The sequence below is a fragment of the Falco naumanni genome, chromosome 6 (assembly GCF_017639655.2).
Source record: "Falco naumanni isolate bFalNau1 chromosome 6, bFalNau1.pat, whole genome shotgun sequence".
Classification (NCBI taxonomy): domain Eukaryota; kingdom Metazoa; phylum Chordata; class Aves; order Falconiformes; family Falconidae; genus Falco; species Falco naumanni.
The window spans coordinates 76,341,866-76,355,570 of NC_054059.1; the positions used below are offsets into that span (position 1 = coordinate 76,341,866).

At 36.9% G+C, this 13,705-nt stretch overlaps 1 protein-coding gene across 7 annotated transcripts in view; it reads left to right on the plus strand.

Annotated features, from left to right (window-relative positions):
- Nucleotides 1–13,705, plus strand: part of SIPA1L2 (signal induced proliferation associated 1 like 2) — a 151,112-nt gene that overhangs the window by 95,773 nt on the left and 41,634 nt on the right. For all 7 annotated transcript variants that reach the window (XM_040598689.1, XM_040598692.1, XM_040598697.1 and 4 more), the window contains one exon: nucleotides 3,859–4,133. In XM_040598689.1, the coding sequence (XP_040454623.1) occupies nucleotides 3,859–4,133 (275 nt within the window). The remainder of the gene's footprint in view (nucleotides 1–3,858; nucleotides 4,134–13,705) is intronic.

Here is a 13,705-nt window from a genome sequence, read left to right on the forward strand (position 1 = left end):
CTTAATGTGCTTAATTCAAAAACCTTTTAAGTGACTCAGAACACAGCCAGGGTCGACAACCACAGGTGCCAGCAGATGCTAAAGATGAAAGCTCAAAGGGTGAAATAATATCAAGCTTCAGTGACCAGATGGTTAACCCTTTTCAGTCACTAGTAAAAGCATTAAAACCAGTGAGTAAAATGTTGCAGTTACTAAATGAGACTGTCAAAGAAATAACTACATTTTATTGCCTGGGTTTAAATCATGCAGATGAATAAAAAACGTATCGCAATATCCAGATTAATCAAAGATGTAAACAGCTGAGACTGTGATTTTGCTTTGAACCAAAAGAATCAGTTTGGGACTATAAAAAGAGCTAGGATTTGTCAACCTAGAGTCAGATCTGTATTTGTGGGGGAGAATATCTAGTGATATAAAGTAGAAAGAGCAGCAAAAGCAAACTATAGATTAACTTGGCAGGCTGTGTTTGAAGGCAGAAAAAGCAGTGGTTCTGAGCTTTAGGATAACAGAGAATGGCAGAGTGATACAAGATTAAATGAAAACCCTGAAGGGATCTTTAGACAAAAATCTGAGTAGACAAAATTTCCATAGAAGTGTGTATACTAAAAAAACTTTTCCTTCTTCCTGGGACTTGGAAGATCTCTGTCTTTTAATTTCATCTGTATTGAGTGCATTCAGAGAAGAGAGTTCTTAGTTCGTGCACATGAACATTCACATGTTCAGTGAGATGGCAACCAAGTAAGCAGAATGACCTGTTTTGAAGTGGAGCAGCACTATGTTTTATGTGACATTGCTATGTAAAATTTAGTGTCACCTTTTAGGTGATATACTTGTGGAGGACTTGATCTCCTGGGATCCCTTCCATTGGAACAGATGAATCTTTGGCAGGAGTGTTTATCTTCCTTCTCTTATAACCTTTGAATATTTAACTAACTTGAAGAAGAGATTTTGAGTGCTCTGAGTTGGGAAAATCTATATACTTCAACTGGTGCATTCATCTGCAGTATTCTGTGATGTGACATAATGACAAAGAGGTGTCTGTCCCCGCAGAATATGGCATAGTTTCTTAGCGATAAAATTCTGTCCCTCGACTGGGCTTCTGACTATAATTGTGTGTTGCTCTTTTCACTGCATGACTAAATATTGTCTGTATCTTAGAAACTTGTGACAGAAGTGTAGGGAAACTAATGAAGGATGAAAATTTCATTTTTCACTTATCTAGTTCATAAATTACGAAATTCTTGTTGAAAGTTAGTCATGATTGAAAATGTACCTCAGAGCTGGGAAAAAAAAGAGTTAAAGCTTAGTTCTTTGAGCATGCCATATAGCTCTAATACTATATGCATGGTTATAAACACAACAGAAAATTCTGTTTAAAATGGAAATCTTCTAAAAGATTCCATAAACTCAGGGCTGAATATGGCAAAAGAAATAGCTGCTTATTTTCATAGGAAGACACAGAACATGATTTTGTAAACAAAACCTCCCGAGTCCCTTTTAGACATCTCAGGAATGACTTTCACATTTAAACTTCAAAACGTACATCTTCAGAAAGAACTGGAGGGTTTATGAAGTCAAGTGCTACAATTTAAGTAGCCCAAAGTTGTTAGGCAATGATTCTCAGAATATCAGATCCTTGCAAGGTCTTTCTCCAGTGTTCACAGCTCGTGGAAGATTAGCCTTTAATGAATGAGAGCTAACTGTAATTACCTTGAGTTTATCACAAGTTAAAAGCTATAAGCGGACCAGCTCCCTCAGGTCTGCAAATTTACGATAACTCATGGTTTTGTGGCACTTTGTTCTCATGTGTGCAGATTCTAATTTTTTCTGCTGAGTGACAGATATCCATATAGAAATATTCTATAAAGGTAATAGTGCTTTAGAACTTACTAAGGTACAGAAACCCATGACTTCCAGTCACTGACCAAGTTGCAGGCCTAAGTTACACAAACACTAAAGATTTTCCACTCATCCTTTGTATTGGGAAGGGAATAGAAGTTAGGCCTCTCATCCCTGACTCTGTAACAGTTTGGACAAAAGACAAAAAACAGGCTTGGAAGCATAAAAGCAAACTATTGAAGAACTTAAAGCTTAATATTTGCTACCTGTTAAATTCCTTTGTCGATGGTGGAAATGTACTTTTATAATTGCTGCCAGTGAAGGAGACAGTGCCACCCATTCCCTGTCTGCCACCCCTTTGGAACATTATTTTTAAAAGCACCCTGGTTTTCGGCTGCATCATGTTCCTGATATGGCTGCACAAGTGCTAACGCGGTACAGGGGACAGTGTAGTAGTCATAGAGTCTTACATCAATTTAAACCTCCCATGAAACCGCACTTAATCAAGTGCCTCTGACTCAGGCAGTGAAAGGAGCGGTGTTGTGACAGTTTTACGCAGTCGCAGCGCCAACATCTCCCCAAGCTGCACAGTCCCACTCCCTCACCGTGCCGCCCTGAATTAGGCTGGGCCATGCTTCCATGGGAAGCAGATGATAAACTAGTGAGCTAGGCTGTCCAGATTCTGGCTTAGGCTGGCAGTGGAGGGGAAGAATGTCTCTTCCAGGATAGCCTCCTGAATTAAGCTCAAGCTATAGAACAGCCTTTGCAGAAACCTGTCCTATACAACTGACTATACAGGACACCTGCCTCCTAACTAAAGCACTTTCAAATAGATGCCTAAAGTTGAGTAATGAGTGCATCTTCCTGATGCACACTAAAAGCAACCATAAGCAGCGTGAACACCTTTGAGGAACAAGGTGCACTGTGGAACTGCTCTTCATGCTGCATGACCTTGGGAAGATCCCTTGATCTGTATCGTAACATATGCATCTTTACAGGGCAGATATGTGCTTTGCTGGAGTGTTATAAAGCACTGTGAGATCTTTGAATGTTATGCATTATGAACAAAGATTTTTGATAATGTTTCACAGTGCTTACGTTTTTGTACTAATTATACTAATGGAGATAAAATACATATTGGTTTTGTGACACTGACAGAAAGGAATGTTAGGGTAACTCAAACTTACCTTGCAGTGTGGACTACAGTTTGGTCTGCTGTGTCCTGTGCAGTATCCCAGCATACGTACTGTTGTGTCGTAATTTTTTACTGGGCGAAACTGTTGAGGACTTGTTTTACACAGTATATAGAAATGAGCCTGCTTAGAAAAGTCTGAATTTGAAGGATTTTGGCTACTCTATATAACGACAGAACTACTGTTCATTGAATATGAAGAAAGTAATTCTTTTGTTTCTAAATTTCCCAGTGACATGAAAACTCTTACCCCGTTTTGATGACGTCCACATCTGGATATAGTGGTAGTTAGGAATATGATACAAGGCAAAACGAATCAACATTATCTTCATTGCTATGTTCTTGAGGAAGAAAAGCTTCTAGAACTGAGGCATTTCACTCGATTTAGCTCATGTTGTATCTCAAGTTCAGTATTGTCTAATACTGAAGAAAAAAATGCCTGCACACCTGCGGTCAGTCAGCCAACAAGAATGAAGGAACTGACAGGACAGCATTTTGCTTGCTTTGTGTTTTGAAACTAAAGCAGTTGTTAGGTTTTCGGGAAGAGATAAATGATACTGTGTTAATGTTGGGCAAGGGGGAAGGAACTTGACACGGGTCAGCTGCTTGCTCCGGGGATGTAAGATTTTTAGCATTGTGAAATGTTTGGTTTGTTTTATGCAGAAATCGTCATTCAACCGCAAATGTTAAAGTAATTCAGTATTAGTATATTAAAAATATTTAATGTCAAGCCATACATGGCTTTATAGTGTTTGAAAACAGATTTGTGTGTGTGTCTGAAGGAGCATCCTGACTCACTCCAGCATAACAATCTGATACTTCTTTAGATAGTGACCAGAGGATGTGAAACCACAGAAATGACCCTTCGGAGGAATGGGTTGGGCCAGCTTGGATTCCACGTGAACTTTGAAGGGATAGTGGCAGATGTGGAGCCCTTTGGTTTTGCATGGAAGGCAGGCCTACGGCAAGGGAGCCGCCTGGTTGAGATCTGTAAAGTGGCCGTGGCAACTTTGACTCATGAACAAATGATTGACCTTTTACGTACGTCAGTGACAGTAAAAGTGGTGATTATTCAACCGCACGAGGATGGAGCACCTAGAAGGTAATGAGCAATGGTTCTCGATGTGACATTTGTATCTCTCTGTGGGTTTTTTCTCTGCTACTGCTTAAACGATGGCTCTTTTACTGGAGGCCCTCAGGAAACAGGTATTGTCTCTCATGGTTGGTGATAATATTGAAACTCTTCACAGCAATCTTTTCCCTGAAACCCCTGTTGGCCTGTAGTAGAAGATAAAATGGGATCCTGTAAGAAATTTAACAGGAAATTTACTTTTATATGGCTTTGAAGATGTAAAAAGTAAACTTTAGTGCATCATCCTGTTCTGAAAGCTGGAAGCCGATGTGACTTCTTCCACAGGAGAATTTTACATTTTAATACTGAATTTGAAAATGGGGAATCCTTCTCTGAAAACTGTACCTTGTCTGTCTTTGACAGTTCTCTGACACCTGATTATTGAAAAATACTTGTTTTATTTTTTTCTTATGTTGAAATTTTGACAAAAGTAGCGAAATACTGGTTTCTTAGAGCCCTTCTCACTTTCTACAGACATCTAATCTAGTCATATTAAATAGTGAATTACATCAGTGAAATCATCAGTTAAAAAAGATCTTGCTGCAGTGTGAAATAATGCTCACACACTCAGGAAAAGACTCAAATAAAGGTTATTTTATTAACTGTACCATTGTTTTCAGGGTTGAAATGCCATTTTCTTTCATCAGTGTTCCTTTTTTGGTGACAGCAGGATTTTTGTTCTTCTCCCCATTTTTAATATGATGAGGTAGAGAGAAGTAAGGGAAAAATTAAAATTTTATAATAATGTGACTTTATTTCTCAGATATCTTGTCTTGGACCTATTAATTTGGCTCATTCTAAACGAGAACTGTACTAGAGTAAATTGAATTACTTGTCTGCTTGTAGAAGGCCAACTTTAAATCTCTTGTTGATTTTTAATTTAACAGAAAAAACATTAGATGTGTTGCTTTTGGCAAGACAACAAGCCATAAAATTTTACGTAGCATGCAATGCTATGAAGTTGGTGCCAACTGTACACGAATACTGTTTAATTGGTGGCAATTCTCCAAGTAGTCATTGGCTTGATGAATGACACAGAAATGCCCTCCCCTGCCTCAACCTGCATGTTGATGCCTTGGGTTCCTCTCTGAAGAAAATGCCTGTGAATGTAGAATACCACCGTTTTGCTTAGTTGGATAGAATTTGCAATTAAGCCTCTCTTTGCTTAGCTTTGCTATTCTCACCATCTGCTTCTGGGTATGAATTTTCACTGACTTGTTTGGTATACATTTCCAAGCTGTTTACAGAATATGAGCCTAATGAGCTGATCCTATTATATTGAAGGTAAAAATGTGTATTTTATAGGCCCTGATGGAAAAATACATACTATATGAATTGTTTATATCTTCTTTGATGCATTTTTAGAAGTAAATGTTAAAATCTCAAGTCAGTGTGATGCATGGCACTCAGTCTATGTGTAGGAGGAGTTTTAACTGAGTGACACCAAACTGGGAAAAATCTGCAAAAGCTGTTCTTGTTTATAAAATTTTTGCATTTAAAAAACTGTGTGTCTAATTAGTAAGGAAAATGATTTTTTTAAAAACTATGTTTCTATTCTAAAATACAAAAAACGCCAAAGCATTTATGTTTAAGTTCTTTCCAGCCTCATCTCTCTAATATAAAAAAGAAATCTTCATTAATGCCTCTTTTTTCTCAAATATCAACTTCTCACTCAAACAGAAAGTTCCTTATTTTCACCTTTATATTCCCAAAATACAGTTAGTAATTGTGATTGCCCAACTTTAAAGTGATCTGATATTCAGAGAGTTTTGAACTTGCCTTTTATTAGTGTTTATAATCTAAACAGAGCAGACAGAAAGCAATACAGGTATTGGGTGACAATATGGAGAGTTTCAGTTGACAAACATGACCTGTGACATTATTTGTAAAGTATATTAATGAGTGGGGGAATGAGGAGAAGGCAGAAAGGCATAAATTACCAGAGGTTTGGAGAAAGAAGATAGTCTATCACAGGTGTTACTAGTTAAAGCTTGCGTAAATCCATCTCCTCCTCTCCTACGCAGTTGCTTGGTTTAGCCATCTGCAATGTCTTATCTTGCACAATCACAGAAACAGAATAGCTGAGGCTGGACAGGACCTCTGAAGATTGTTGAGTCCAACCCCATTGCTCAAAGCAAGGTCAGCTAGAGCAAACTGCTCAGAGGCATGCTCACTGGGTTTTGAATATCTCCAAGGACGGGCTCCACAACTTCAGTTGCAGCGTTCGATCATCCTTACAGTAACAAATATTTTTACTTACAGAATCATAGAATCACAGATTCATTTATGTTGGAAGAAACCTTAAGATCAAGTCCAGCTGTAAACCTAACACTGCCACATACTTAAATGGAATTTCCTGTATTTCAATTTGTGCATCTTGCCTCCTGTATCTCCACTGGATACAACTCTGAAGAGTCTTACTCTGTTGTCTTTTCTCCCCATCAGGTATTTATGCACATTGATAAGGTCCCTCTTGGGCCTTGTCTTTCCCAGGGTGAGCAATCCCAGCACTCTCAGCCTCTTCTTGTGTTTCAGATGATCTGATCCCTTAGTCATCTTTGTAGCCCTTTGCTGGACTTGCTCCAATATTTTCATGTCTTTCTTGTACTCTGGTGTCAGGTTTATCCAGAAATTTACAGGCAGTAGTGTTGGATGTAAAACAGGAGTATCTGGAGAACTAGAATCCATTTCACCTTCATTTGACAAGAAACGTCACTGTTCTTGGAGAATCCATGTGTGGCTATATAGGGTAGAATCAGGCCTCTGAGTGATTTCCAACATGTGTCTGTGAGCAAGTTAAGGAAAGTGTGCCAGCTCATTAGGAGAATATTTTTTTACTGTCAAGTAGCTCTAATAATTATCAAATAACACTCAAAACAGACATATGGATATTTCCTTCAAAGCTGTGAGTCTTATCAATCCTTGATCCACACACTGCACGTCTAGAAGAATGATGGTTCAAAAGCAGGAGATAGCTTCACATGTGTGCTCCAGTAATTACTGCTTTCATTCACAGCTGGTTTTAGAGATTTTATTCTAAAAAATGATACTTCAGACTATCTGACGTATGTAGAACAGTAGATTTGGAGGTTGAAATGAATGCCTTGAAAGTTTGACTGATCCTACAGAACATATGATCTTCTGGTAGTTGGGGTTTTTTCTCTGTATTTTAGCCTTATTTCTCAGGGTAGATATTGGTAGTTTATAAAATTTTTTTACTTTAAATGCCATAATCTGGGGTTTCAAGTTCAGCCACTAAGTTTTTGTCCACAGTGTGTAAATATAAAAATACATTCATCTTTGTTTCTGCAAGAATAAATTGCATTAAGAATTCACATACATTTACAAGAATATAAATAAAACTGGAGTAAAAATAATAATTCATTGTTTCATGAAAAATCCCTTTGTTTCATTTTATTAATGCCTGTCTTTCATTTACTGAGATAATCAGCTGATTTCCACTGCTTGAAAGAGTAGTTTCTGCTTAGCGCTCTGCTGGGTTTTAGGAATATGAAGCAATGAGGACTTCCTCTTTAGGCTGCTTATTAGCACTGGTTCCTTGCTGGGATCAAATTCTGAAGTGAGTTTACAGACTGGATGTGAGTGCAATGGAATCTCTTGGGAATTATACCCTTCAAATGAAAATGAGTTTTAAGTGTGAAGGGGTGTTTCCAAAGCAGTCCCAGTCCTTGGAAAAATATCAGCCAAAGTGGAGATCTTTAATCTAGTTCTTAACTTGATTTTTTTTTTTTCCTGTTAGCTTACCCACAAATCATCCTCAGTCCATCAGCCCTTTATATTTTAAAAGAAACCAACAAAGTGGAAGTGTACGTACACTGAGTATATTAGCAAGGAACTATTAACAATGAATTTATTTTTTGCTGCAAACTGTCTTGTATTAATTTAGTTTGCCATGAAAAGAAATTATTTGGAATGTTGAAGGTGTTTACGAAGGAATGTTACAGAGTGATTAGGAAATTATAGAGGAAAATTCCGCTCAATAAATGTGTTTCATTACTAAATGTAGATCATTCTACCTATAGTCTTGATAGCAGTATATGCAAAAGCAATCACAGAATAAGGCCTTTCATTTACTATTCTGTAAAATTAATGAACTTGAGACAAAGCTCCTGCTGTTTTCAGTTTGCTCCAGCAATTAAATAATCATGCACAAATTGAGAAATCATAATTATTTGCATGGCACCAGGTTGATATTTAGACAGAAAGAAGAAATTGCTATTTAAAACATAAATTCTTTAAATTACAAAGCAGTATTAGGACAAACATGCTGGTCATTGTATTCAGATATCAGTAAGTATCCTTGTGTCGTACTTATTTCTATGCTAGGTCTTTCCCTTCAGAATTGTTGATTAGTTCTTCTGTTGTCAGTATTACCTAGTACTGCAGTGCAGTAGCTAGATTTATACACATTTTAACAGGAGAATAATGATGTTCATTCTAATTTGCTTTCACTGGTGTCACAGTAATGCTCAAGGACACTATATCCTTAATCAGTCAAATCCAATCAAGGAATTCAAGTACTTCTAAATCCATTTTAAACTGTAGATTATGCTAGAATTTTGCTTACTAACTATGTTGAAACTTAGGTGTCTGTCTTATTTCAACTAGCATTATATATAAAAAGAAAATTAAGAACTGCTTAAAAACAATTTCTAGAAAGTTTAGAAAATTAATAAAACTTTAAGGAAAACGTCCAGGGATGGACGATAAAGAGAAGCTTAAGTACAACCACTGTAAGAGATGTAACAGCGGTAGTTTCCACCTGTTGGTCTGAACAAGTAACAGACTTTTTTCCTGATGTTGTGTGTAATTTTGAAAATTGAAGTATTTTAGTAACTATGATTGAAACTGCCTGTGGGCTATTATTAATTGCTGCTGCATTTCTTTTGAGGTTTTTCACTTTTTTTGGACTTTGCAACTCTTTCTTGCAAATAATATAGGTGTAATGACTTTCTGTATTTTCCAGTCCTGATGCTCGTTCTTTTTAAATGATTGTGATCTTATTGGGCGATTTTGTTTCTACAGCTTTTTTTAAGTAACGGATAGCCAGCAGTGTATAGAAAGATTGGCAAAATATTTTTAGGAAGCAGAAGGTTTTATTGTGTGGAGGAATTCAAATCTTCTCTCAAGGATGTTTGCCATAAGGTGATGGGATAGTTCATAGGGCCTTCAGGTTATTTAATTTTTTTTTAATTTTTTTTAATTAAGCCATCTGAGCTTAAAAGAAGTCAGGTCTGAATTGCTGGCAGAATGCTGCCAGCCTAACAACACTTGAGGGAGTTTAAAGCAGAAAAACCTGAAACTGAACTTTTGGTCATAAAATTAGAATGTGGGTGTACTACAGCTTTTAATTACTACCCCTGCTAATAACCTAACAAGGCTGCAAATACCTGAAAACTCTAGATGATGATGTTTTTTAGAGGTAACTGAAAGAACTAGTACTTAAAAAATACAATACTATTAATTGGAAGTGTTTATCAATTGCAAAAGTTAATCCTCTGTACCCCAAAAAAAATAAATGGTAGAAATTGCTGAATTTACTGTCAGAATTACTGTACTTCTTATAACTTTTATTAGATACAGGGAATGAGGCATATGCGCTGTGACTTACCCTGATGGAGACTCTTGGCAAAAACGAACTGTGTCAGAACTCTGATTAGCACCAGAGACTTTAACCCAGGCTGTTACATTTTTAAGCGCAAGTTGTAACAGAAGGTCAAATTCAGAATGAGACCTTTTGGCTCTCCCCCTCACTGTGAAGTCTTTGCCACTCCTGCCTTTGGAAGGGTGGCGGCACCAGCAAACAACAGAGTTTAGGCATAAGGTATGGGCTGCCCTCTTCCCCAGCTTTAATATGTCATGCACCATGTGCTTTGTCTCTTCTCTAACTAACCAAGTCATCATGGTTTTCCTGCATAAAAGAAAAAGACTTTTTTATTGTTTAAAAAAAAAATAAAATGTTTTCTGTCACTTTTTATAAATTCTTTTGAGTTTGTTTCTTCCCAATAGAGTTTTCAAGGAAATGGATGTGTAAACTTGGCCTTTGTCAGTATATACAATTTGCATTTTAACATCTTTCCTTAAATTCATTGTATTTAATAGAGTAAGGCTAACTATGCAGCGTTAATCTAATCCTTGGGAAGCTGAAAATTTATCATACAAGCATCTTTTTCTATTTTGATTTGTGTCCAAACAAAGGAAAACCTAGGCAGCATATGTAGCATACAGTCTCCACTCAGAAACTGTCTCAACAAAAGAATAATGAACTAAGAAGGTACAAAGTTGAAAAAAATCTCTGATGCTTATCATATGTCTCATCCAAGTAAAAAGTCTCTGAGTTTTTCTTATATTTAGTTGTGAATGAACTGATAGCAGGAGTTAGTTATAATTGCTAAAGCTTATTATGTGTACAGTTGATACAGTCAAGCAGAAAAAAAAAAAACAAACCAAACAAACAGGAATGCCAGGCAAAGCTCTGATTGTCTCTACAGAGAGATGTAAATCCAGACTTCTTTTTTTCTTACTGAAAAAACTCAAGAGAACCACGTTTTTGGCATTTTGAAGCTTAATATTATTTCCTACTCAATTCTGGGTCAGCAGAGAAGTTTTTAATTATAAATAACTTGGGGGATATATACCTGCTATTATATAAAACATGCTTTAGATCCATTTTTGTTATGTCCGGGTTGGAATGTGCAGTATCTCTACAGAAATTGCAAGTGATTTGATCTTTACCTTGTTGGAAATGTTTTGGGTTCATGGAATCTTGGGATAATTCAGGTTGGAAGAGAGTGGAGGGATTATCTGGTTCAACCTCCTGCTCAAAACAGAGTCAGCTATGAGATCAAGCCAGGCTGTTCAGGGCTTTATCCAGTCAGGGATTCAAAAACTCCAGGGATGGAGGCTGCGTAACCTCTCTCTGGGGAACATACTCTACTTGATCTTCGGTAAGGATCATTTGTGTTTTCCTTTATCTCCTCATGAGTGGTCTTAGTCCTAATCTTACCTCTCTGGTATCTTAAAGACTACTTCAAAATCGGGATTCATTCTGAACTTGGTCCTTTCAGAGCTCAAAGGCTTGGATCTCCATTTGGTACTGTTCCCTCTGCTTTGTTTGTCCTCCCTGTTACTCATCATTTCCATTTCTTAAGTTGGATCCCTGCCATTGGCTTTCCAGCTGTTCTTCGTCTTACAATTTTATGGTGAATTTTTAAGGGTTTTCTCTTTAATGTCACAAAAAACTTTCTTACTCATCTGGTTTTCCCAGTGATTCTTCCTTCTCGCCAGTAGCTTCTCAAGCCTTTATTCCCCATAGCTGTTGTGTTCTGATGTAGCTGTTTTCCTGTTCTCTGGGATTTGGAAATGTGACTTGCTCCGCTTGTGTCCTAGTTCCCATCAGCAGAGGCTGCAGGGGTTGTTACTACCTTACTGATCATATGAGTAAGCCAGACAACCTTGGCTGTATTTGGGTTTTTTCTCCTCTGTTATTTCCTGACTAGCTCCTTTCATCCAACGTGCTGTTTGTATTTGTCTTGCCTTTTTCATACAACAGTGCAGGCATGGAGGCTCTTAGGAAGCTTCTAAATTGCTTGTCAGTTCACCAACACAAAGATTCTGTTTAAAACCGAATAGTAATAAAGACCAGGACAATGAGTGTATCTTCATGAAGGAGGGATTGTCAGCTTTAACTCTTCAACTCTATGAAGAGAATGCCAGAGAGTTACCACGCACCTTAAACCAGGAGTGATAAAGTGGGCAGCAGCCTTACCTGAGATTTTCGTAAGCAATCACATGTGTGTATTGTGGTATGAAATTATTTTAAAGTAAAACTGATTTCCTGTTTTTCAAATTGTATCTTTCCTTTTCGATACAGTATGAATACCGCTAATAGGTTTGTGAGATGTCAGAACTTGGAATTTTTGTCTTCACTTTTTGACCAAAGGTCTCTTAGACCATTTGAATCTTATCCAATGTTTTGGACTTGTGCTGTAGTTGATGTAGGGAGTCAATGGAGTCCAGGGGTTACTGCCAGGAGGCACTTCAAAGCGTCAGAAAAGGGAAAATGTATGTATGCCTTATTTATCTACGTGGTGAGCCTAAGTAAAACTGAGCTACTAAAGTCTGCTTTTCAGTTAAGTCCCTACAATTATGTGAAATTATTCAATGTTTTAGTATGTGGGCTTAGTGGATTGCTTGATGAGTCCTCGGTCTCTTGTGACACTTTGTGGGAACTGCTGTAGTGTAAGAACAAACATGCACTGTAATCAAGTGATTACTTTCAAAACGCAAAGTTTGGGTTAGAAGAATGCAATTATGTATTGTACTGTTAGATGCAGATAAAGACTCCTTATTGAGCAAGATTAAATGTTTTGAATTGAGATGGTGATAGTAAGGGATAATTTATGTAATGATATTGTAATATAACTGGTGAACACCAATGATTACTTCTCTACCCCTACATCCCCCTTAGTGGTTCAGATCTGTGATACATTAAACGAAACCTAAATTGTAACCAGGTATTCTAGTTTTGTTACTACCCTAACAGATCATTCATGATGCATGAAATCTGTAGAAAGTTGGGGTCCAAATACCAAAGTCATACCCAGTAGCTGATAGTGGTAGAATATAATAGAAAAGAAGGATTTTGTGTAGTTATCAAGGTGGGGAACTGCTGATCATAGTATATGAAAGCTTCTAACTTACCCGTGGAGATTAATATTTACCTTTTCTAACAGCATCCTTGGCTAATGTAGGCCCTTCACAGAGCCTTTTCCAGAACCTTTATATGAATCTGCAATTAATATTGAAAGGTTTGGTTAACATACTTTGAAAAATTTAATGGACTGTTTGATAATTGTTTCAGAGCATAATGCTTCTTGCAGTAACATTTTAATATTGCAGGGTTTTATAGTGGACTCTTAAATTTTAATGTGCAGTCATGACCTGCTAGCTGTGGCGTAGAGTCATGCTCTGTGTAATTGCAGCGTAGGTTTTATTAACCAAATTTTTATAGGGCAATATGGCTCTTGAACCAAAGATATTAGTAGAAGTCTGTGCTTTATGTTGAAGGATTGATTTAATTAATACCAAACTACAGTGAAGAGCAGGAAGTGCTATCATTTCTGATGTGTGGTTAAGACTTGGCCACACTTGCTTGATAAATAACAGGAGCCTATTTTTCAAAATGTTATATTGAATGTAATTGCAAAAGATACTTGTTTTCCTATACTTGTTTAACATAATTTTAAATATATTTTAACACCATAAAATACAGATTGGTCTTTATATATTCTTTAAAGTGAATTTTTTCAAAACCTAAAATATTTTTAAAATTAATTAAAAGCTATCGTTCAACACCAGTGCCAATATATATGCTTCATCCAGTGGAATCAGTAATAATATTATAAATAGATAATGGTCAAATTAAATATTTAATAGGAAACTGCATTTAATTTTGTGGGTTTTTTTCATGCAAGATGACTTGCAGTTTGATCCATGGCAGGGGGCTGGGGGTGGGGATC